The sequence below is a fragment of the Electrophorus electricus genome, chromosome 1 (genome assembly GCF_013358815.1).
Source record: "Electrophorus electricus isolate fEleEle1 chromosome 1, fEleEle1.pri, whole genome shotgun sequence".
Classification (NCBI taxonomy): domain Eukaryota; kingdom Metazoa; phylum Chordata; class Actinopteri; order Gymnotiformes; family Gymnotidae; genus Electrophorus; species Electrophorus electricus.
In genome coordinates, this window is record NC_049535.1 from 8,725,001 (window position 1) to 8,751,821 (window position 26,821).

General features: G+C 44.7%; 1 protein-coding gene and 1 long non-coding RNA gene across 2 annotated transcripts in view; one reads left to right on the top strand and one right to left on the bottom strand.

Annotated features, from left to right (window-relative positions):
- Window positions 1-26,821, top strand: part of spata5 (spermatogenesis associated 5) — a 54,383-nt gene that overhangs the window by 19,968 nt on the left and 7,594 nt on the right. Inside the window, 1 exon segment of the mRNA XM_035532270.1 lies at window positions 19,373-19,537. Within this exon segment, the coding sequence (XP_035388163.1) occupies window positions 19,373-19,537 (165 nt within the window).
- Window positions 1,197-3,265, bottom strand: LOC118242283. Its single transcript, XR_004776740.1, has 3 exons — window positions 3,246-3,265; window positions 1,899-1,987; window positions 1,197-1,484 (listed from the first exon to the last, which is right to left on the bottom strand). It is a non-coding gene; the product is annotated as an uncharacterized LOC118242283 (long non-coding RNA).

A 26,821-nucleotide genomic window follows, 5' to 3' on the forward strand; every position in this document is an offset into this window, starting at 1 on the left:
CCCTCCCTCCCTTCTGCTCTGTTCTTCTCCGGGTTAATGGTGCCTCTGCTCTAGAGAGAGGGGGTGTGTGCCCGTGAGCCGCTCACACAGAAAACTAAGTCTTCAGCAATGGCACACAGACCGAGAGAAGTGCATGCTCACATGCGCGTGCACACGTGTGCCCACTGGCATATGGATGGATACACATGGATTAAGAAACTCAGCCAGTGCGTGCACTGATGCCTCTTGTCTGTCTTCCACTATCTTTCGTTTGTGTGTGTGTGCGTGCGCGTGCGTGCAGGCTGGCTTCATGGTGACTTATTTTACTAGATGTATTACATTTTCTGGCAGGCCCGATTTAATACAAGTTTTGATGGTGTGGATTACTTTAGTTCAGTTTTTGTAGTTTAATGACGAGTTCTGCTGCTTGCAAACACATCGAGTCCAATCTCACCCTCTCGTTCACACGCGCGCGCGCACACACACACTCCAAGATATTTCTGGTGACAAGAAAATGTGGAATTATAGGACAAGTTAAGCAAATGGGGTGTGTGTGTGTGTGTGTCAACAGGAAGTCCACTACATCTCTCAACACACGTACCCCAAAACACACACACACGCCTGAAGGCCGTGCAGGCCGTGTGTGTAGTGGACGCTCGCCTGTAGTGAACATGCCGCGAGGCTCCACACACCTTCACCCTCTACCACACCACCCCCCCTCCTCTACGGTGGGCCCCTGTATATCGTTGCGTTTCTACAAACCCACATTGAGGATCTATAGAACTCTGTACTCGCACCGCGCGCACACCTTAATCAGACGTGAATTAGACCGTGCTAATCAGACCACGCACAGGCAGTGTTCTCTGTGCAGTGATTCCACTCCTGGCCGTATAGCACAGCGCATTCCGCTCACACCCACGCCTACGGTACATGCTCTCACACACGCCCCCGCACATGCACGTACCCTCCGTGTGTGCCCACGCAAACCAGTGAAAACAGAATGCAGAGGAGCATAGAGCACGGACGGCCACGCCCTCACCATCCTGTCACACACCCCCACCTCCACACTCCACTCATCCCTGTCGCTATACCCAACACCCTCACCATACTCACCTTTGACCCCATGGCCAAGTGAGCATTTTTTTGGGAATGTGATATTTTTTTATTTATTTTTAAATATAGCTGAAGGGGAAATTATATAGAGTAAAAAAAAAAAGTTTTCAATTGTTTATTAATGTTAGTTCAAAGTAGTAGGCACATAAGAGACAAGGCAACACATAATTAAGGAATTTGTAACACACAAATGAACGAGTCAGGCGCAACGGTTGCCTGAGGTACGCGCTGGTGAAACGTCCTTGTCGTGGTGATCCAGCGATCTCCGGCCTGCACGTAGGTGGCCGCTGACGCCTCCAGACGTCTGTTCCCCGACATGACACCACACCACCCCTCCCTGGTGTAGCGCAATGTAATGCATCCTCTCCCCAGCGGTCTGCGTCCGTTCCCACCTGGATGAAATAGACACAGAAACGGGGGTGGGCTCGAGTCCCGGCGCAGGAAGGAGACCAGAGACCTGCTGCTATTGGACCAGGCCCATGCGTCTGTGTGCTCCCGCAGTGACCCTGTTCTGCATAGCCCAGGTGGCAATCCTGTTGGACACGGGTGTGGTGACTGGGGGCCGGACGCGGCAGGTCCAGACTTTAGAAGAGTTGAAAGAGTGAAGGTTGGAGAGGGAGAACCGATGAGTTTGGTTACGCGGTGGTTCTATCACAAGACGGTGAGATAAAGGAGGTGTGTGTGTGTGTGTGTGTGTGTGAGAGAGAGAAGCTCACTCCTCCTCTCCGATTGGTCTCTCAGGGCTTTAATCTGGGCCGGGGTGGGGGGGGTTCTCTTCCGGACAGCGCGAGGGCTGTTCCACTCACTTTAGCCCCTCTTGATTGAGGTTGGGGTCTGAGGATCAGGTCCACATCCGTCTCAACCCAACCGGAACATACACAACATGTGTTTTAGTCTGCCCACAGACCGAGCAGAAAGGCCATCCCCTCGAGAGAGAGAGAGAGAGAGAGAGAGAGAGAGAGAGAGAGGGATGGAGAGAGAGAGAGAGAGTGAGTGAGTGAGTGTGTGCGTGCACTTCTTTTCCGAGGGTAATATCCTAGTTTAGCTTTGTGCTTGATCATCTTTTGTTTTCTTTCCTCTTCTGTTTCTTATGTAAACAGATTTAATGTTGGTTAAACCTCCTGTCCTCTCCCCTCTTCCTCTTCCTCTCCTCCCCTCCTCTCTTCTTTTTTCTCCCCTCTCCTTCTCTCCTTTTTCTGGTTTCATTCTGTCCAAATATCTGCTGCCAGATTCATTCGTTCCTTTATCCCTGACATGAACCAGGTTGTCCCAGCGCGCCCGCGTGCACACACAGAATCATCAGAGAATAGGTCAATAACACACACAGCATCCATCATCTTCACTCTGGGAGACTTTTCCGTTTAGGTTTTACAGCTTATGTCCAGCTGCAGGATCTCTCTCTCTCTCAGTACTTCATGGACTCTCTTACTATCTTAAAGGTGCAGTATGTGAGTCTGAAGTAAACACAGCATTGCCAACGTTAGAGTAACAGCCCCTGGCTCGCATCGCAGTCGGACCCTGCACCTCTGGTTTCCTTTACATGAAGTTCCACAAGTCCTGGCGCCCGTACTAGTGAGTCTGTCCTGGCGCCCGTACTAGTGAGTCTGTCCTGGCGCCCGTACTAGTGAGTCTGTCCTGGCGCCCGTACTAGCGCGTCTGTCCGGGCGCCCGTACTAGCGAGTCTGTCCTGGCGCGCCCGTACTAGCGAGTCTGTCCTGGCGCGCCCGTACTAGCGAGTCTGTCCTGGCGCGCCCGTACTAGCGAGTCTGTCCTGGCGCGCCCGTACTAGCGAGTCTGTCCTGGCGCGCCCGTACTAGCGAGTCCGCCCTGGCGCCCATCAGACCAGAGTGTCTCAGACAAGATGGAGACCAGGTGCCTTCCTGTTTTCAAAGATCTGCACCGTTAATCTCTGTGTTCACAGTTTCACACATCTGTTTCTCTTTTTTCCCCTCTCTCTGTCTCTGTCTGTTTCTATCGGTTCTCCTTTCAGCAGTGCTTTATTGGCAGGAGTGTTCAGCGTTACAGTACTGCCAAACCAAATGACCTCAGAGAGAAAAAGGTCAGAATGAACGTACGTTTATTTCTACAGATGAGTTGTCTTGTTAATCAACAACACCCAACTGAAGAGAGGGAAAACCAAAACAAAGACTGACCTCTCTCTCTCTCTCTCTGTCTCTCTCTCTCCCCCTCCGTTTCTGTCTTTCTTCCACTCGGTCTTGCGTTACTATAGCCCCGTGGGTCTTGTCCAAGTGCAGTTGTCTTTGTTCCCGGAGTGTCTTGTGGTGGAGGCGTGGGAGGTGTTTCTGTGGCTACACCTGGCCCCGCACCTGGCTCTGCCGTCTAACGCAGGCGGAGTGCTGCGTTAGCTCGTCGCTAGCAGAGTGAGGACGGGCCCGTCGGCGGGAGCACACCGGGCATGTTTTCCATTTCAGCACGGATGCGGTGCTGAGCAGGAATTGTTTCCGGTGTCGTTTTCAGCCTGAGGTTTAATTGCCAAAAGCAACGGAGGTGCTGTGAAGTCTGGGAATGGTTTAATTGCATGTCGGTGAAACGATACCCAGCTGGTGTCTGTGTGTGTCTGTGTGTGTGTGTGTGTGTGTGTGTCTGTGTGTGTGTGTCATGAGGACGTTTTCCTGTGTTAGTTTAGTGGGTTAAAAATGGCACCTGTGGGTGTGTTATTGACCCAGTAGTGCACGTTTCTTCGTACACACGCGCGCGCACACACATTGAACTGTGTATAGAGCGTCGATCTTGTTCCCTTCTGATGTAAATTTAGATGGAAGAAACTGTTAAGAGCAGGGAAGGAGAGGGGGCGGAGTCAGTGACTGGGGGCGGAGTCAGGGACAGAGGGTGGAGTAAAGGGGGAATCAGGAAACTCCACGCATCCGTGCCTTCCCCTCTCTTTGTGGTTCAGACAGGAAGTGCTTAGCGCTGGGATTCATTCACTTCCTGTTTTAGGGAGAACAAAGAGAGAAGGCAACTGTGGTACCACACCTGTGTGGTACACCACCCCCCCTCCTCTACGGTGGGCCCCTGATTATATCGTTGCGTTTCTACAAACCCGCATTAAGGATCCATAGGCGCTGCAGAACTCTGTAATCAGGCATGTCTGTCTGAAATGTCTCTGAGCTCATAGTGCACGCGGTTTCATTGATGATGGTGTATATATAGTATATATATATATATATATATATATAAATGTGTGTGTGTGTGTGTGTGTTGCTATCAGATGAGTTTCTAAACTCTGTTCAGGACAGGTGTCATTTGTGGAGTTCGTTTCCCATTTCTGATTCCGTACAGCTTTGCGGGAACCTGGTCACAAGACTAAGGGGACCCCTCCATGCTGTCCTGTGTGGGAGGACACAAGCCTTCATAGGAGTGGGATTAAACTAAGCACCACCCACAAGCACAGCTCGGAATTCAGGTTTTACTGTTTAACATAACCCAGCGTTGTACTGAACCCAGTGCGTATGCTTTCAAAAATAACCATAATAATTTCACACCAAGACTTTCATACAAACCAAAAGATGGTTGCAATATGGAACTGAGCCTATAGGTCACTGCAGACGCTATTGTCCTGACCTTTTCTCAACCTTTCACCTCACATTTCTCCAGGACTGGAGTTCCAGACTGAAATGGTCACGATAGGGATACTTTAACCTGGAAAACGACCACAATAAGGAGGAAAACACACACTTACACACACTGCATGGGAGTGTGTGCCTGTGATCTATTACCAGTGTTCAGTCTCGAATTATTCTCTCTTAGACTCTCCCTATGGGCAAGGCCATGAGACACAAATGAGAGAGGGAGAAAAAGGGAGAAACAGAAAAAATAAGAGTAACTGAATGAAAGGGTGGGAAAACATGGAGGAACACAGTCTTGCATCCCCTCTCTGAGTTTGTCCTCAAGGGCCGGGTTTGCTGATTTGTTGGTATCAATACTGGGTATTGATCAGTCCTACAGAAGTATGTGTGAAATGAACCCTGGCTCTTTTCTGCCTGGCACACATTATGTTGTTCTGAATATTTTGTTGATTTAGAGTTAAACAGCTCACACACACACACAACACACCACTTTCTGCATTCCTCCTGGCCTCAGCCACAGGAAGTGGATACACATGGGACAAAAGCTCCAATTAGTGCTCTCCTCTGTGTGTGTGTGTGTGTGTGTGTGTGTGTGGTGTGTGTGTGTGTGTGCGTGCGTGCATGCAGTTTGGGGGCTTCTTTGAAAGGGGAGAGAGAATCAAAAATGGGTCAGAAGGCAAAATAAATAAATGAATAATTAAAATTCCTCTGCAGTGCAAAGCATTTGCTGTGTGGGTTTGTGTGTGTGTGTGTGTGTGTGTGTGTGTGTGTTGTGTGTGTGTGTGTGTGTGGTGTGTTGATGCATGAGTGTATGTGTGGTTGTTCGTGTGTGTGAGAATGGTAAGATTTTTGTGATAAATAATTGCAAAGCAAAAAAGTCCAAAAGTTTGCTCTCCCCAGAGCTAATATTCTCAGGGCCATAGAGTAAGGTGACAGTGTTGCATATTGCTCATATGAATGCGGGGATCAAAACAAAGTTTGAGTTTGGTAAGTGGTTAGGGGACTCGTTTGTCTTGTGAGTTGTCAGTACTGCAGAAAGCGGGTTGTGTGATGATGACGGACCAACGAGCCACCATGCAGCTCTGCTTCATAAGAGTGTGTGTTAAGAATGAGCGCAGCGTCTGCCTGGAGTTCCTCATCATCTGGGGTTTGCATATTTGTGTGCTGTCCCATGTGTCTGGGGTTGGTGTGAGAGAGAGGGAGAGGAGGGAGAGGGAGAGAGGGAGGGAGGGAGGGAGGGAGGGAGGGAGGGAGAGAGAGAGAGAGAGAGAGAGAGAGAGAGAGAGAGAGAGAGAGAGAGAGAGAGAGAGAGAGAGAGAGAGAGAGAGAGAGAGAGAGAGAGAGAGCTAGCTCTCCAACAGGAAGAGCTGTCTTCCGATTGTTATTGTCATCATAGATTCATTCTGACAGCGTAATAACTACTCCCAACTTAAACAGGATCCTGCACTGACACACGGGAGATATTTTGATGGTCCTGAAACACACACTCAGAATAACACACACACACACAGAGCTGGGAGTGCCTTTGGATAAACAGGAAGTTTAAGTGTTAAGTAAAGCCCTGGGGAAACACAGCTGTCAGTCAACTGTGTGTGGGTGTGGGTGTGTGTTCGCAGGGGGTTCCTGTATAGCCAGCAGCTATTCCTGTGGTTCTTTAACCACCTGTGCTTCTTTCTCTAATACATGCTTACACACACAACACACTACATTCCCTTAGAAATATTGGAAAACTTTGAAAATAAAAAACAAAACAAAATAGCGACATTTCAAAAGAGGATCAAAAGTTAAGGTAACGATATATTTATCAATATTTAACTATAGTTAACTATAATAACTCTATTTAAATATAACTGGTATAAATGTAACTGTATTTGTTGTTTGAGTTTGATCAGTGCTAGTGTTATGACCAAATTTGTGTGTGTGTGTGTGTGTGTGAGTGAGTTTGAGTCTCAGCCAGCTGGTCCTGAGACTCAGTGAACAAAAACATCACTGACAACAATCAGTCTGATCACACACTCACTCAGAAAATCAGACCAACACAATTACATCACCTACTGGACTGAAACTATTTAGCTATTTTGGGGGCTTTGGTTGTCCAGAATAGGATGGTTGGGTTGAGTCTTGGTTCCTCTCCAGGTTTCTTCCTCGTGCTCCTGGGAGTTTTTCCCTCACCACTGTCGCGCTTGTCTTGCTCACTGGGGCTTGGACTCAGACATTTGTGAAGCTGCTTTGTGACAACGGCTGGTGTAAAAAGAGCTATAGAAATAAATTGGAAATTTGACATCGCAAACTCCAATGCTACTTGGCCCTAAATCGAAATTACACATTAGTGATGCACCTAACAACAATCAAAGAGAAGATGATGATGATGATGTGCAGACTCAGTAAGCACAGTCTGGCCACAGAGCAGTTAGCCAGAGAGACCAGCCTGTGGTCTCACTGTCCGGCTCTCGGTGGTGCAGACAGAGCCGTTACCCGAAGAGACCAAGCCTGTGGTCTCACTGTCGGCTCTCGGTGGTGCAGACAGAGCCGTTACCCAGAGAGACCAGCCTGTGTCTCACTGTCGGCTCTCGGTGGTGCAGACAGAGCAGTTAGCCAGAGAGACCAGCCTGTGGTCCTCACTGTCGGCTCTCGGTGGTGCAGACAGAGCCGTTACCCAGAGAGACCAGCCTGTGGTCTCACTGTCGGCTCTCGGTGGTGCAGACAGAGCCGTTACCCAGAGAGACCAGCCTGTGGTCTCACTGTCGGCTCTCGGTGGTGCAGACAGAGCTGTTACCCAGAGAGACCAGCCTGTCATGTGTATTAGGAGAGAAGTGGGAGCTGATCCTACACACAGCAGGACATGTGACCGCCTGACACAACCAGGCAGGGCAACCAACTAATTATTATTGATTATTACATATTTAGAAGTTGTTTGACTTATCCATTTAATTTATTTCTACAGATCCTGTAAGTGACTTAATTTCTGGCTTCTAAGGCTAGTATATCTCTAATCTCATCTTTCTCTTACTTTGTTTGTTTGTTTTCATTGTTAACGGCTTTGGCAACAGTGTGTCTTATTACATTTATGCCAATAAAGCAAAGTTGAACTGATCTGGGAGAGAGACAGAAGAGGGAGTCTCATGACTGTTGTGTTATCTGATGCAGATGAACAATGCGCCCACAACTGTGCCATCATCTCACTCACACCCACCCACCTCACACCCCATGCTCTCTTCCGCTGATAGTGTGTGTGTGTAAACTGATGCTGGTAGCTCCATTCATCCTGCAGATATCACAGTGGTGCATCAGCACTAGCTTATAACACCACCCATCATGCAGGTGTACAGCCAGAGAGCGAGAAAGGGGCGGGGCATAGGGGTGGGGGTTATTCAGTTTGGGGGTGGGGGGGGTGTCTCTGCATGGACCAGGTGTCCCTTTGTAACCCTTACATAGTCATGATGGCTGAGAGGAAGTGTAGCTCGCCGTGTGTGTGTGTGTGTGTGTGTGTGTGTGTGTGTGTGTGTGTGAGTGAGTGAGTGTGAGTGTGAGAGCTCACGTCCTCAGATTGGACACCTTGCTCAGTGGCGGATGTACAGAGGTCGTGGGTCGCTGTGCTGAAAGGCTCACACTTCAGGAACAGGTGCGGACACCTCTGTCCAATCAGGGTGCTGCCAGGTCAGCACAGAACAATAACAACACTGGCAATTCAGTATCACTGTACGGGTTCTGTTCGGAGAGTTCACGTTGGTGTGTGAACCATCTGGAGGAAAAAGAAAGGAATAAAAACATGAAAATGATGAAAGCATAATGACCAGAGCAGAAGAGGGAGAGTTTTGAAAGCTGGCTGTGGTTAGCTATTCCGGAGTTTGTTTTGTTGAGATTAACTATGACAGGGAGAGTGCAAGAGACCAGTTTGTCTATCTTTAGGAAGGTGTGTGTGGTGTGTGTGTACGTGTGTGCGTGCATACCTCTTTCTTCGTCTATGGGTGGGTGGGGAGGGTGTGTGTGTGTGTGTGTGTGAGCGAGCGTGTGTGCATGCATACCGCTCTCTGTGTATGGGTGGGTGGGTGGGTGGGTGGTGTGTGTGTTCCTCTGTGGGTTTTATGGGGTGTTTTTTGGCCAAAAGGTAATACCTGGTATCCGGAGTAGTTACACAACCACAGGTGGGACATGTTGGTGGAACTTCACTAGCACCAGCATTCAGGTGTAGCGCGAGAAGGGCGGGGTCAGCAGTTAACCCTGCACTGTGCGGCCCCGTCCCCGAGATATGGAGCAGACTGTATTTCACAGGTTTGCAGGAAGATTCTGAGTGTTTTTTAACATGTGAGTTCTTTATACATTACTGATTGCGAGTTCTACAACTATGCAAAAATATTTGAATAAGTACAGCTTTGGAGTGTGCAACGCCGCAGCTCACATGGACACACTGTGCTGTGTAGCGAACACGGGGCTGGACACACTGTGAGTGGAGGGCGTGTTGGGCCGTGTTCCAGATCCCCCAAACGAGGGAGACGGGACGGGAGACGGGACGGGAGACGGGACGGGAGACGAGACGGGACGGTGCGCAAGGGTCAGCCAATAAAAAGGAAAACAATGGTGATACCAAAAACCAACTGCTCCCCTCTCTGCTCCCCTCCCTCTCTCTCTCCCCTCTCTGCTCCCCTCCCTCTCTCGCCAGCTCTCTCTCTCCCTCTACCCTTTCTGCACCCCACCCGCTCTCTCCCCTCTCTGCTCCCCTCCCTCTCCTCGCCAGCTCGCTCTCTCTCCCTCTACCCTCTCTGCAACCCCTCCCTCTCTCGCATGCTCTCTCTCTCTCCCTCTACCCTCTCTGCGCCTCTTTTTCTCTCTCTCTCTCTCTCTCTCTCTCTCGCTCTCCTTTCACGTGCCGTACACAGAGAGCGTGGGACGACGGTGTCTGTTGCTTACAGTAAGAGGTAGGCAGGAACGGAGCAGGTTGCGGTGTTGTGTTTCAGGATCTGTTTCCAAGTTCAGGCACGTGTAAGTGGACCCTCTTCCTCCTGTTATAGAGGACTCTCCCATCAGCCCCTGCCTATCCTGAGTGTACACATGGCTCTCTTGCTGACTTAATTCTCTTGTATATTTGCGGTGAGGTACTAAATGTGTTACTAAATTTAACTTGTTAGTGGCTCATGCTCACTAAATTTCCACACAACATGGATTTAAAATCGAGAATTGAACCCAGTGGTAGTGAGATCCCCACGATCCCCTCCTGGTTGTAGGCGGCACATGGTGGGGCTGGGATTCAGCCAGTGACTCCACACTCCGCCTCATGAAGAGGTTTCGCTGCCTTCAGAGCTACACATGCATATGCTCTTAAATGGCAGCATCACTTGGCAGCCGTAGCCCCAGAGCAGAGCCTGCTTCGGCCATCGCCTTCCCCCTTCTTCTCTGACATGGCGACAGCGTGTCTGATCAGAAATGGCTACTCGAAATCCCCTCTCTCGGTCTCGCTCGCTCGCTCTCTTTTTCTTTCTGTCTTTTTACTCTGTGTGTGTTTTCCTTTTCTCAAATAGCAGGAAATTGTTCTGGCCTGTCATGAACTGAGAGGCATTTCTGTAACACCTTACGCACACACACACACACACACACACACACACACACACAGGGAAAGAAGGAGAGGAATGATGTTGAAGGAGACGTCACACTCGGCCTTTTATCTCTCTGGGGTATAAATCTCTCGGCCTGACGGGGCTCAGTTAGAGAACAGCTGCTTGAGAGGGTCCTCGCCCTGGCTGCGCTCCTCAGGTGTGCTGAGGACCCTCGTCACATCCCGCTGCCCTTCTCTCTTAACCCTGCCAGCTCCACTTCCTGCTCCGAACTGAAATGTAATACCTGCCTGCCATCTTTTTTCTCCCCCCCCTCTTTCCTCTCTGCCCCCCCCCCCCCGCCTGCGCAGCCATTCATTTAGTAGATTTACAGTGGTTATTTATTTTAGTTATTTACCGGTTTACTGTCATTTATAGTAGTTTTGTCATTTACAGTAGTGATTTACAGTAGTTATTTACAGTGATTTACAGTGATTTACTTTGGTTATTAGCAGTAGTTATTTACAGTGATTTACAGTAGTTATTGACAGTAGTTTATTTACAGTGATTTACAGTAGTTTATTTACAGTAGTTATTTACAGTGATTTACTTTGGTTATTAGAAGTAGTTACTTACAGTGATTTACAGTAGTTATTTACAGTGATTTACTTTGGTTATTAGCAGTAGTTATTAGCAGTAGTTATTACAGTGATTTACTTTGGTTATTAGCAGTAGTTATTTACAGTAGTTATTTACAGTGATTTACAGTAGCTATTTACAGTAGTTATTTACAGTAGTTATTTACAGTGATTTACTTTGGTTATTTGCAGTAGTTATTTACAGTAGTTATTTACAGTGATTTACTTTGGTTATTTACAGTAGTTATTTACAGTAGTTATTTACGGTGATTTACTTTGGTTATTTGCAGTAGTTATAGTTAAGGGACACGAGGGAGGGAGGATGTGGGATGAAGACAAAAGCAGAGAGAGGACCACGGGGAGAAACACGGGAGAAATACAGAAACACAGAGACGGGGAGAAACACGGGAGAAATACAGAAACACAGAGACGGGGAGGAACACGGGGAGAAATACAGAAACACAGAGATGGGGAGGAACACGGGGAGAAATACAGAAACACAGAGACGGGGAGGAACACGGGGAGGAACACAAACAAAGAGACGGGGAGGAACACGGGGAGGAACACAAACACAGAGACGGGGAGGAACACGGGGAGAAATACAGAAACACAGAGACGGGGAGGAACACGGGGAGAAATACAGAAACACAGAGACGGGGAGAAACACGGGAGAAATACAGAAACACAGAGACGGGAGAAACACGGGGGAGAAATACAGAAACACAGAGACGGGGAGGAACACCGGGGAGAAATACAGAAACACAGAGACGGGGAGGAACACGGGGAGAAATACAGAAACACAGAGACGGGGAGGAACACGGGGGAGAAATACAGAAACACAGAGACGGGGTAGGAACACGGGGAGAAATACAGAAACACAGAGACGGGGAGGAACACGGGGAGAAATACAGAAACACAGAGACGGGGAGGAACACGGGGAGAAATACAGAAACACAGAGACGGGGAGGAACACGGGAGAAATACAGAAACACAGAGACGGGGAGGAACACGGGGAGAAATACAGAACACAGAGACGGGGAGGAACACGGGGAGAAATACAGAAACACAGAGACGGGGAGGAACACGGGGAGGAACACGGGGAGGAACGGAGAGAGTGTTTGTCGTGTTACATTAGTACCTGCTACAGTTTTGTTTGTTTGTGTGCACCTGTGCATTAGTGTGTGTACACAGGCATGCGTGAGTGCCCTGTGTGTGTATGTGTGTGTCTCTGTGTACGAGTGCCATGTGTGTGTGAGGTTTGTACAAATCTTGATTCTTTGTGCTAATTTTCTTCCTATGCTGTAGCACGTGTGATTCCTAGTCAAGCCCTCATGACCGTCACCTCACACACCCACAGTTTGCTACATTACAAGCAGTGTTTTGTAAGATTTCAGGAGGATGGGGGTGTAGGTGTGGGTGTGTGGGGGTCTGTGTGTGAGTGAGTCATGCTGAGATGACTGTTCTCCACACTATAGGATTGAAGCTGACCACTCTCTGCCGTTGTGCAAAAATCGGGTTTTTGCAGGACGCCAGAGATCAGGTTGCCCTCGGGAACAGAGAGTTACCTGGTGTACCTGGTGTCTCCCCTGATGGGGTGGAGCGTCGTTTAAAGCTGCTTCGTTCCCTGCCCAGGAAAAATGTGACTACTAATTATTGTTTACCATTCTCTCTCCCCTAACCCCCCCCCTCTCTTTTGCTATTTCTTTTTCATCCTTTCTTTGTCTTTTCTCTTTTCCCGTTTTGTTGTTAAAATGGCATCACCCTTAAGAGATTCATAAACATACAACATACTCTATCAAGCAGTGGCATGCAGAAACCAGCAGTGTGTGTGTGTGTGTCTGGCAGTAGTTAAATGTTTTGTAGAGGAAGCGGATGTCTCTCTGGATCTCTCACTGAGTCAGTCACATCACTCACCACTCTGTGTCTCTTTCTTTGTGTGTGTGTGTGTGTGTGTGTGTGTGTGTGTGTGTGTGTGTGTGTGTTGGATTGGTTGGATTGCATACAGACTACATACTGTGGTTACTCTCAATGAGAACTCATATCCTGCTGTTTATAATGGAGTATACCACTGCCAGAAAATCCGGGTGTGTGTAAGGGAGGATAAGAGAGCGCTTGTTATTATACAGATACTGGATTAACCAAGTGTTTCTGTGTCTGCGTGTCTGTGTAAGCACGTCCTTATGTACCAGCTTTTGTGTGTGTGTGAGTGGTTGAACACATCAATTCTTTCTTATTTTACCACAGACACACTGCTACCATAGGCAGCCTTTAATCTCCATGGTAACAGACCTTAATGAGCATAGCTCGGTTCTGCTGCATGGTGGCCCTCTTCTGTCTTCTCATGGTGCAGGGGTAAGAGAAGGCGGAGGTAAAAGGTAGGAGTAGGGTTAGGGGTAAAAGTGGGGGTTGGGGTAGGTGTAGCGTTAAGAGTAGGGGTAAGAGTAGGTGTAGGGATAGGGGTGGGGTGGGGTAAGTGTAGGTGCAGGGGTAGGGGTATGGGCAGGTGTGGGGGTAAGAGTAGCTGAAGGGGTATGGGTTTGGGGTAGGGGTATGGGCAGGTGTGGGGGTAAGAGTAGCTGAAGGGGTATGGGTTGGGGTAGGGGTATGGGCAGGTGTGGGGGTAAGAGTAGCTGAAGGGGTATGGGTTGGGGTAGGGGTATGGGCAGGTGTGGGGGTAAGAGTAGCTGAAGGGGTATGGGTTGGGGTAGGGGTATGGGCAGGTGTGGGGGGTAAGAGTAGCTGAAGGGGTATGGGTTGGGGTAGGGGTATGGGCAGGTGTGGGGGTAAGAGTAGCTGAAGGGGTATGGGTTGGGGTAGGGGTATGGGGCTGGTGTGGGGGTAAGTGTAGCTGAAGGGGTTTGGGTTGGGGGTTGGGGTATGGGCAGGTGTGGGGGTAAGAGTAGCTGAAGGGGTATGGGTTGGGGTAGGGGTATGGGCAGGTGTGGGGGTAAGAGTAGCTGAAGGGGTATGGGTAGGGGTAGGGGTATGGGCAGGTGTGGGGGTAAGAGTAGCTGAAGGGGTATGGGTTGGGGTAGGGGTATGGGCAGGTGTGGGGGTAAGAGTAGGTGAAGGGGTAGGGGTATGGGCAGGTGTGGGGGTAAGAGTAGCTGAAGGGGTATGGGTTGGGGTAGGGGTATGGGCAGGTGTGGGAGTAAGAGTAGCTGAAGGGGTATGGGTTGGGGTAGGGGTATGGGCAGGTGTGGGGTAAGAGTAGGTGAAGGGGTATGGGTTGGGGTAGGGGTATGGGCAGGTGTGGGGGTAAGAGTAGCTGAAGGGGTATGGGTTGGGGTAGGGGTATGGGCAGGTGTGGGGGTAGAGTAGCTGAAGGGGTATGGGTTGGGGTAGGGGTATGGGCAGGTGTGGGGGTAAGAGTAGCTGAAGGGGTATGGGTTGGGGTAGGGGTATGGGCAGGTGTGGGGGTAAGAGTAGCTGAAGGGGTAGGGGTTGGGGTAGGGGTATGGGCAGGTGTGGGGGTAAGAGTAGCTGAAGGGGTAGGGGTATGGGCAGGGGTATGGGCAGGTGTGGGGGTAAGAGTAGCTGAAGGGGTATGGGTTGGGGTAGGGGTATGGGCAGGTGTGGGGGTAAGAGTAGCTGAAGGGGTAGGGGTTGGGGTAGGGGTATGGGCAGGTGTGGGGGTAAGAGTAGCTGAAGGGGTATGGGTAGGGGTATGGGCAGGTGTGGGGGTAAGAGTAGCTGAAGGGGTAGGGGTATGGGCAGGTGTGGGGGTAAGAGTAGCTGAAGGGGTATGGGTTGGGGTAGGGGTATGGGCAGGTGTGGGGGTAAGAGTAGCTGAAGGGGTATGGGTTGGGGTAGGGGTATGGGCAGGTGTGGGGGTAAGAGTAGCTGAAGGGGTAGGGGTATGGGTTGGGGTTGGCTTGTTAATAGTGACTCATGTTTACTAACCTTGGTGGACAGGATGGGGTGACAGTGGGCAAAGAAAAACAACCTGGAATAATAACTACAGTAATCCTGGATTAATAACTTGCAATAGTCCTGGATTAATAACTATAGTAATCCTGGATTAATAATTTGCAATAGTCCTGGATTAATAACTATAGTAATCCTGGATTAATAACTTGCAATAGTCCTGGATTAATAACTATGGTAATCCTGGATTAATAACTTGCAATAGTCCTGGATTAATAACTATAGTAATCCTGGATTAATAACTTGCAATAGTAATCCAACTATAGTAATCCGCCTCACCACTGGTGTCATCACGGACATCATGGACAACACACACATCCAACTTTACAAGCCAGTAAATTGGAATTAAATGTCCAACAGTCACTATGATAACGTGTGTAGTTGTATAACTTCTTACCTCATTGGTTAGTGGTATAACTGCTTAATTCTTTTAGAAATACTTACATTTCCCTCATCTGCAGTTTTGCCACTAACTTGGTTCTGTTCCCTTTTAGTGAAAGTTTCATTGCCAGTTCTGCATTGTACAGACCCAGAATGGCCCACGTTGGAAACACACTTAGACATAAAATGCTAAGAGGACCACCACTTTCAAGAAAATAAATGGCGCAGTGTTGCTAAGAGAGTTCTCATGCTGGTGGTGTGGAATTCTAATCGTCAATAACTGAGCCAGTTCCAGTCGGCTTGTTGTGACTCCTGTTTTCAGATTTAGTCAGCACACAAGAAACTGACATAGTGGGTAGGCTCTCCAGATACCTGAATGCATGTGAATGAATTCTTCCTCACATGTCCCCTTTAGTGCAGGTGTGTTTGAGGTGCAATGCATGTGTGTTTGGTTTTTAGTGCATGTCTGGGAGGGAGGTTTACACACGTGTGTGCACACAAAGCAGTGCTATATAGGCTCTGGACAGCTGGGCAGAATAGAAGCTTTATAAAGTAAATACACACACACACACACACACACACACTTCCGGTCCACTAGATTCCCAGTGGCCCTGAACACTAAGACACATTGTGAGATGGCGCTTGTACTATACCTCTCCTCCAGTCTTTTCTTTCACTCTCTGTCCATCATGGTACGCTTTCCCTTGTCTCACTCTTTACTACGGTGACAAAGTAGAATGCAGGCTTGTGTATCTGGAAGTGTATAGGATGTAGAAAAACAAACACACACACACACACACACACACACACAGATGGTGAAGTTTACAAGCCCCAGCAGCTGCACCGGTAGGTCACTCTAAACAAACCAGTTCTCTGTGTGTGTGGGGTGGGGGTGGGGGTGGGGGGTGGTGTATGTTGTGTGTTTGTGAAACATAAACAAAATCAGACAGACATCTAGAGCATTAGACATGATCTGTTGTATCCAAATGTCTGTGTGTGTATGTACGTGTGGGGGTATGTGTGTGTGTGTGTGATCTGTTGTATCCATATATCTGTGGGTGTGTGTATGAAATCTGTTGTATCCATTTATCTGTGTGTGTGTGTGTGTGTGTGTGATCTGTTGTATCCATATATCTGTGGGTGTGTGTATGAAATCTGTTGTATCCATTTATGTGTGTGTGTGTGTGTGTGTATGAAATCTGTTGTATCCATTTATCTGTGTGTGTGTGTGTGTGTGTGTGTGATCTGTTGTATCCATATATCTGTGGGTGTGTGTATGAAATCTGTTGTATCCATTTATCTGTGTGTGTGTGTGTGTGTGTGTGATCTGTTGTATCCATTTATCTGTGTGTGTGAGATCTGTTTTATCCATATATCTTGTGGGTGTATGTGATCTGTTGTAACCGTATATCTGTTTGTGTGTGTGTGTGTGTGTGTGTGTGTGTGTGTGTGTGTGTGTGTGTGTGTGATCTGTTGTATCCATATATCTCTGTGGGTGTGTGTGTGGGTGCGATCTGCTGTATCCATATATCTGTGTGTCTGTATGCGTGTGCACGCATGTGTATGTGATCTGTTGTATCCATATATCTGTGTACAATAAATGGTAACTAATGATGTAACGTAACCAGGTAAATGTCAGAACTGGTTCCCCCATCACCAGTTTGAACTATGTCAGACAGTCTGGACAATATGATGGCATTCTGCCTGCAGTACTCGGGGCTTCCCACATCCTGCGTGTCTGCGGGACGGAGTGAGAACACATGTTCAGGTGTCATATACACTGGTAGGAATGAGAAACTACAAAACATGGATGACAACACAGGAAAGGAGAGGGAGGGGGAGAGAGAGAGAGAGAGAGAGAGGGAGAGAGAGAGAGAGAGAGAGGGCGCACTGAGGGGCCTTTTTGGGTGCCCTTGTTCTGGGCCTTTGAGAGGAAGGTTACAGTGGTTTGTTGTTATGGTAGGCGGATGGTGTTGTTATGCTGTTGATGTGACTGTGATGGTGTTGTGTTTTTATGGCTGTTATGCTGCTGTTATGGTGTTGTTATGGTGATATGGTGTTTTTATGGTGGCTGTTATGCTGTTGTTATAGTGATTTCCCCAGAGGTGGCTTGTATAATGCAGTGTTGCCCAGTAACAGGCTCATCGTCATGTCAGACTTTTTCATTGTTTCCTGATCTACCTTCTTATGATCCATTCTTATTACTGTCGTGAATATTTCCTGAGCTGTACCTGCCTGCTGAGCAGAGCTACGCAGGACAGTCGTGGACGAGAGAGAGACAGAGAGAGACAGACTTTCAGAGCGGATGCTCCAGTCTGTTCAGATAATGTAACACTTACCCACCCGCAACCGTCTGGCTTTTCAATGCATGTCTGTGGACGTGTGGATGAAGAACCTTTGTAGGAAAATGAGGCGTATACACCATTTGGCTCCAAGTGTATTTCTTTAATAAAATGCCAGTGTGCCCAGAGACTTAGTGATTGGACATCTGGCAAAGGTTAAGGGTCACGTTCAGGATGTTGAACAGTACGATTAAGTCAAAGAAATACAGCATGCAGGTGTACATGTACATGTGTGGGCGTTTGTGTGGGCGTTTGTGTGGGCGTGTGTGTGTGTGTGTGTGTGTGTGTGTGTGTGTGTGGGCGTGTGTGTAGGAGCACATGTTAAGACTTTTGCCCTGTGACGTTTGAAGGTCATGTGACTTAAGGCAGGCAGTCACATGACACAGATGTGCATATAGATCATAACCCTGCTGTGCTACATTTAAAGTTGTTTACTTATTCATCCGCTCACACTTGTGTTCTGTGCTTGCGCACACACACACACACACACACACACACACATGGAGCAGGTCATTTCGTGTCAGCAGTGCAGGCCCTCAGGTGTGGGGGGTGGGGGGTGTCGGTTATGAAAGAGCTCGTCAACACTTGTCCAACATGCCAAGAAAAGGCGACACACACACACACACACACACTCACACTCTCTTATTCAGCAGGATCTTGTGTGTGTGTGTGTGTGTGTGTGTGTGTGTGTGTGTGTGTGTGTGTGTGTGTGTGTGCTGTTAAGTGATGAATGTCCTGCTTTTACAGAGACAAGGAAAAAAGCCATCTCCTTAGCCTCAGGCCTTTCAGATGAGTTTAACAGCTTTCAACAACGGTGTGTGTGTGTGTGTGTGTGTGTGTGTGTGTGTATCTACATAAGAATGTAGATGTTTTATACTGGCATTGTTTCAAACACAGGAAGACACACATAGTAGATCAGTTCAACACACATACATACATACATACATATACACACACACACACACAGACACACACACACACAGAGTATCAGTTCCACACACACACACACACACACACAGTGGATCAGTTCAACACAAACACACAGAGGATCAATTCCACACACACACACACACACACACAGTGGATCAGTTCAACGCACACACACCTTATGTTGTTTATCTGAACTCTCTGAACTCATCCGTGTGCTTGTCTGGTGTCTCCCTTATGCCAGATGTCGTCGCCCTCCACACACACACGGATACACACGGATACACACACACACACACACACACACACACATACATACTACACAGATCTGAGTGGTAGTATGTCCCTTTCTGAAATGTTTTCCAGAACACAGGCAAGCAGCTTTCAGAGTGAAATCCAAAACACACATTCTCCTTGCTCATTATTACAGGACCTGCTATGATTACTCATCCAGTCTATTCTTTCTACACACACACACAGGCACATTGGATGGAAGTAAACTCAAGGCATGTGTTCAAAGTAAGGAACCCCTCAAAGGCTTAGACTATCCCAAGGTATTCAAAAGAGGAATAGGAGCTGGCATAAACCAACTGTGAGCAGGAGGGGTGTGACCTGTGGATCCCACAGAGTAGCAATGACTTCCTCTTGACTTCCTGGAGTTGTTTTCACTGTCTGTCTGATGCAGGGTGACCTTTGAACTTTTCTGTGTAGGTGAAATACATAACAGTCATATTGGAGAAGGAGGGAGAGAGAGGAATTCTGTTCCCATTGGAGAGGTGCTGCCTATGTAGCCTGAACAGGAAACACGGAGTGCCATAACTTCTGTGTTCAGAGCTCCTTCACAGGATTGTTTTGTTTACTTAACATGTGTTTTTATGTTTACTCTTTGATCTGTTTGGTTTCAGATGAAGTTTAAGTTTGACCTGTTGGTCCTGTTGTCTCTTCCCCAGGCTCTGACACGACCCGGACGCTTGGACCGGGTGGTCTACATCCCTCTCCCAGACGCTGCCACCAGGAGGGAGATTTTCACGCTGCAGTTCCGGAATATGCCTGTGCATCCCAGTGTGCACCTGGATGACCTTGTGACCCGGACAGAGCGCTACTCAGGGGCAGAGGTGATGGGTTGCGAGTGCGAATACGTGTTTTAAAAGTACATAAAACTATGGAAACATGGCCTGTATGCAGCTTTGAGTCCAAAGACATCACATACACACATGCGCGCGCGCGCACACACACCCACACACCCTGGAGCTTTAAGACCAAAGGTATCGCACACACTGCAGCTTTAATGTAAAGGAGACAGTTAATAAAACACACACCCACTATAACTGATGGACTTGAGAGAAAACCCCTCGATGCTGTTTAATAAGATACTATGCTGTGCTGATCCTGTAGCCCCCTGGCTCAGAAGACTGGCCAGCACAACCCAGTTTGTTCCTGTGCTGGAGCCCCAGTGTGGTTTATACCTTTATATGTGAAGACCTGCTCTGCTCCTGGAGATCCTACTAGTAGTCCTACTAAGACACACCTGAGTCCGCTCGGTGCTACAGTGTGTCGGGTTCGGGTCGGGTGCCATGTCCCGGTCCGGTCCTCTCATCCCCTTACCCTTGTGTTTTCCTGTCTCTGATGGCCACGCCTTCTCTTGCATAACTCTCTACTGTGGCTACAGAACAGTTAGAGTGCGCAAACACACATTTAGATGTTCCGTGGATCTGGTAGGTTATAAGTTGTAGAAACACACACACTACACACCACACGTGTGCACACGCCACATATTCGCACACACTACACACCACATACACACATACACTGCACACCACATAGACACACACTCGCATACCACATACACACACCACATATGCACGCACAAGCACACCACGTACGCACATACACAGTGCACACACATGCGCACACACTACACACCACGTGTGCACACACTACGCACCATATACGCACGCACACACACTATACGCCACATACGTACACACACACGCATGCACCCAGCATGCTCAAGTAACAGATACTGTGGTATCAGGTGATGCCTTCACATTGAGCTGTCTGGGATACACATGTCTGGGTGACTCTGCTTGTATGAGCTGTATTCCTCCACATTTATTGTGTGTGTGTGTGTGTGTGTGTGTGTGTGAGTGAGTATTTCACAGGAAGAGAACGGGTGTGTTAATGAGTGGGAAAGCGCCCCATAAATCTCTGCACTATTACTGAAATTGGAGATCCATATTTTTGACTCAAATTTATCTCCCCCTCACACTTCACTGACATACTTCCCCTCTCACTCTCTCTCTCACTGAACCCCCTCACACTTTCTCTCTCTCTCTCTCTCTCTCTCCGTCTCTCCCGCTCTCTCCCAGTGGTGCTTTTATTGGCATGGTAAATATTCATCATTGTATTCCCAAAGCATTGATGAAGAAATTAACATGGTAAACAAAGGTAAAATAGATACTGCGTCAGCAAATAGAGATTATTTATTACATAATAATAATAATAATAATAATAATAGGACAATAACAGTACTACTACTACTACCATAATCACTACTACTACGCTTATTATTACCAATAATAATAATGATAGAAGTGTCTATCTCTGGTGTCTGATATGGTCACTCGCTGTCCCTGTAACGTGGGTGAGGCGGATAGCGAACACACGTGCAAAGTACCAGCACCATGGACTTGAGAACGAACAGAATCCAAAACGGGAGGACAGTGAAAATGATAAACAGGACAATGGAAATAAATGAAAAGTTTAATAAACACCAGAAACAAACAAAAAGAATAGGAAGCCAGTTCAGGGTGATTATACATCAGGAAAGAAACATACGAGAGTTCTGAGAACATACAACGGACAGGAGAACAGACACAACTTAACGAACACCAACTGGGAGGGCGATACGTCAACTAAAACACCAACATAAATCATGTAGGACTAAACAAGAGAGATATCTAAGCAACAAGAGAATGATGGTAGTAAACAGAGAGAGTAACTTAACTTGGAACACAGAGAACGAGCACAGCGTAACCAGAAAAGAGGCAGTGTCAGAACATCGAAGATGCATAGACCGAGAAGTTCTGCTCTGCGAATATGACTGTCCCTCAGACTGTGGCAGGGGTGAACGTACAACACTGCCAATTTAGAATATAAACACTAACGATACTCCTTTTAGCAGTAATAATAATATGTACAGCGCTGCCAATTTAGAATATAAACACTAACGATACGTCTATTAGCAGTAATAATATGTACAACGCTGCCAATTTAGAATATAAACACTAACGATACTCCTATTAGCAGTAATATGCACAACGCTGCCAATTTAGAATATAAACACTAACGATACTCTATTAGCAGTAATAATATGTACAACGCTGCCAATTTAGAATATAAACACTAACGATACTCCTATTAGCAGTAATATGTACAGTGCTGCCAATTTAGAATATAAACACTAACGATACTCCTATTAGCAGTAATATGTACAACGCTGACAATTTAGAATATAAACACTAACGATACTCCTATTAGCAGTAATATGTACAACGCTGACAATTTAGAATATAAACACTAACGATACTCCTATTAGCAGTAATAATATGTACAGTGCTGCCAATTTAGAATATAAACACTAACGATACTCCTATTAGCAGTAATAATAATATGTACAACGCTGACAATTTAGAATATAAACACTAACGATACTCCTATTAGCAGTAATAATATGTACAACACTGACAATTTAGAATATAAACACTAACGATACTCCTATTAGCAGTAATAATAATATGTACAACGCTGCCAATTTAGAATATAAACACTAACGATACTCCTATTAGCAGTAATATGTACAGTGCTGCCAATTTAGAATATAAACACTAACGATACTCCTATTAGCAGTAATATGTACAGTGCTGCCAATTTAGAATATAAACACTAACGATACTCCTATTAGCAGTAATAATATGTACAGTGCTGCCAATTTAGAATATAAACACTAACGATACTCCTATTAGCAGTAATAATAATATGTACAACGCTGACAATTTAGAATATAAACACTAACGATACTCCTATTAGCAGTAATAATATGTACAACGCTGACAATTTAGAATATAAACACTAACGATACTCCTATTAGCAGTAATAATAATATGTACAAACGCTGCCAATTTAGAATATAAACACTAACGATACTCCTATTAGCAGTAATAATATGTACAACGCTGCCAATTTAGAATATAAACACTAACGATACTCCTATTAGCAGTAATAATATGTACAGTGCTGCCAATTTAGAATATAAACACTAACGATACTCCTATTAGCAGTAATATGTACAGTGCTGCCAATTTAGAATATAAACACTAACGATACTCCTATTAGCAGTAATAATAATATGTACAACGCTGCCAATTTAGAATATAAACACTAACGATACTCCTATTAGCAGTAATAATATGTACAACGCTGCCAATTTAGAATATAAACACTAACGATACTCCTATTAGCAGTAATATGTACAGTGCTGCCAATTTAGAATATAAACACTAACGATACGTCTATTAGCAGTAATATGTACAGTGCTGCCAATTTAGAATATAAACACTAACGATAACGTCTATTAGCAGTAATATGTACAGTGCTGCAATTTAGAATATAAACACTAACGATACTCCTTTTAGCAGTAATAATAATATGTACAGCGCTGCCAATTTAGAATATAAACACTAACGATACGTCTATTAGCAGTAATAATATGTACAACGCTGCCAATTTAGAATATAAAACACTAACGATACTCCTATTAGCAGTAATATGCACAACGCTGCCAATTTAGAATATAACACTAACGATACTCCTATTAGCAGTAATATGTACAACGCTGCCAATTTAGAATATAAACACTAACGATACTCCTATTAGCAGTAATATGTACAGTGCTGCCAATTTAGAATATAAACACTAACGATACTCCTATTAGCAGTACTATGTACAACGCTGACAATTTAGAATATAAACACTAACGATACTCCTATTAGCAGTAATATGTACAACGCTGACAATTTAGAATATAAACACTAACGATACTCCTATTAGCAGTAATATGTACAGTGCTGCCAATTTAGAATATAAACACTAACGATAACTCCTATTAGCAGTAATATGTACAGTGCTGCCAATTTAGAATATAAACACTAACGATACTCCTATTAGCAGTAATAATATGTACAGTGCTGCCAATTTAGAATATAAACACTAACGATACTCCTATTAGCAGTAATAATAATATGTACAACGCTGACAATTTAGAATATAAACACTAACGATACTCCTATTAGCAGTAATAATATGTACAACACTGACAATTTAGAATATAAACACTAACGATACTCCTATTAGCAGTAATAATATGTACAACGCTGCCAATTTAGAATATAAACACTAACGATACTCCTATTAGCAGTAATATGTACAGTGCTGCCAATTTAGAATATAAACACTAACGATACTCCTATTAGCAGTAATATGTACAGTGCTGCCAATTTAGAATATAAACACTAACGATACTCCTATTAGCAGTAATAATATGTACAGTGCTGCCAATTTAGAATATAAACACTAACGATACTCCTATTAGCAGTAATATGTACAGTGCTGCCAATTTAGAATATAAACACTAACGATACTCCTATTAGCAGTAATAATAATATGTACAACGCTGCAATTTAGAATATAAACACTAACGATACTCCTATTAGCAGTAATATGTACAACGCTGCCAATTTAGAATATAAACACTAACGATACTCCTATTAGCAGTAATATGTACAGTGCTGCCAATTTAGAATATAAACACTAACGATACGTCTATTAGCAGTAATATGTACAGTGCTGCCAATTTAGAATATAAACACTAACGATACGTCTATTAGCAGTAATATGTACAGTGCTGCCAATTTAGAATATAAACACTAACGATACTCCTTTTAGCAGTAATAATAATATGTACAGCGCTGCCAATTTAGAATATAAACACTAACGATACGTCTATTAGCAGTAATAATATGTACAACGCTGCCAATTTAGAATATAAACACTAACGATACTCCTATTAGCAGTAATATGCACAACGCTGCCAATTTAGAATATAAACACTAACGATACTCCTATTAGCAGTAATATGTACAACGCTGCCAATTTAGAATATAAACACTAACGATACTCCTATTAGCAGTAATATGTACAGTGCTGCCAATTTAGAATATAAACACTAACGATACTCCTATTAGCAGTAATATGTACAACGCTGACAATTTAGAATATAAACACTAACGATACTCCTATTAGCAGTAATATGTACAACGCTGACAATTTAGAATATAAACACTAACGATACTCCTATTAGCAGTAATATGTACAGTGCTGCCAATTTAGAATATAAACACTAACGATACTCCTATTAGCAGTAATATGTACAGTGCTGCCAATTTAGAATATAAACACTAACGATACTCCTATTAGCAGTAATAATATGTACAGTGCTGCCAATTTAGAATATAAACACTAACGATACTCCTATTAGCATTAATAATAATATGTACAACGCTGACAATTTAGAATATAAACACTAACGATACTCCTATTAGCAGTAATAATATGTACAACACTGACAATTTAGAATATAAACACTAACGATACTCCTATTAGCAGTAATAATAATATGTACAACGCTGCCAATTTAGAATATAAACACTAACGATACTCCTATTAGCAGTAATATGTACAGTGCTGCCAATTTAGAATATAAACACTAACGATACTCCTATTAGCAGTAATATGTACAGTGCTGCCAATTTAGAATATAAACACTAACGATACTCCTATTAGCAGTAATAATATGTACAACGCTGCCAATTTAGAATATAAACACTAACGATACTCCTATTAGCAGTAATAATAATATGTACAACGCTGCCAATTTAGAATATAAACACTAACGATACTCCTATTAGCAGTAATATGTACAGTGCTGCCAATTTAGAATATAAACACTAACGATACTCCTATTAGCAGTAATAATATGTACAGTGCTGCCAATTTAGAATATAAACACTAACGATACTCCTATTAGCAGTAATATGTACAGTGCTGCCAATTTAGAATATAAACACTAACGATACTCCTATTAGCAGTAATAATATGTACAACGCTGCCAATTTAGAATATAAACACTAACGATACTCCTATTAGCAGTAATAATAATATGTACAACGCTGCCAATTTAGAATATAAACACTAACGATACTCCTATTAGCAGTAATAATAATATGTACAACGCTGCCAATTTAGAATATAAACACTAACGATACTCCTATTAGCAGTAATATGTACAGTGCTGCCAATTTAGAATATAAACACTAACGATACTCCTATTAGCAGTAATATGTACAGTGCTGCCAATTTAGAATATAAACACTAACGATACTCCTATTAGCAGTAATATGTACAGTGCTGCCAATTTAGAATATAAACACTAACGATACTCCTATTAGCAGTAATAATAATATGTACAACGCTGACAATTTAGAATATAAACACTAACGATACTCCTATTAGCAGTAATATGTACAACGCTGACAATTTAGAATATAAACACTAACGATACTCCTATTAGCAGTAATAATATGTACAACGCTGCCAATTTAGAATATAAACACTAACGATACTCCTATTAGCAGTAATAATAATATGTACAACGCTGCCAATTTAGAATATAAACACTAACGATACTCCTATTAGCAGTAATAATAATATGTACAGTGCTGCCAATTTAGAATATAAACACTAACGATACTCCTATTAGCAGTAATATGTACAGTGCTGCCAATTTAGAATATAAACACTAACGATACTCCTATTAGCAGTAATAATATGTACAACGCTGCCAATTTAGAATATAAACACTAACGATACTCCTATTAGCAGTAATAATAATATGTACAACGCTGCCAATTTAGAATATAAACACTAACGATAGTCCTATTAGCAGTAATAATAATATGTACAACGCTGCCAATTTAGAATATAAACACTAACGATACTCCTATTAGCAGTAATAATAATATGTACAACGCTGCCAATTTAGAATATAAACACTAACGATACTCCTATTAGCAGTAATAATATGTACAGTGCTGCCAATTTAGAATATAAACACTAACGATACGTCTATTAGCAGTAATAATATGTACAGTGCTGCCAATTTAGAATATAAACACTAACGATACGTCTATTAGCAGTAATATGTTACAGTGCTGCCAATTTAGAATATAAACACTAACGATACGTCTATTAGCAGTAATAATATGTACAGTGCTGCCAATTTA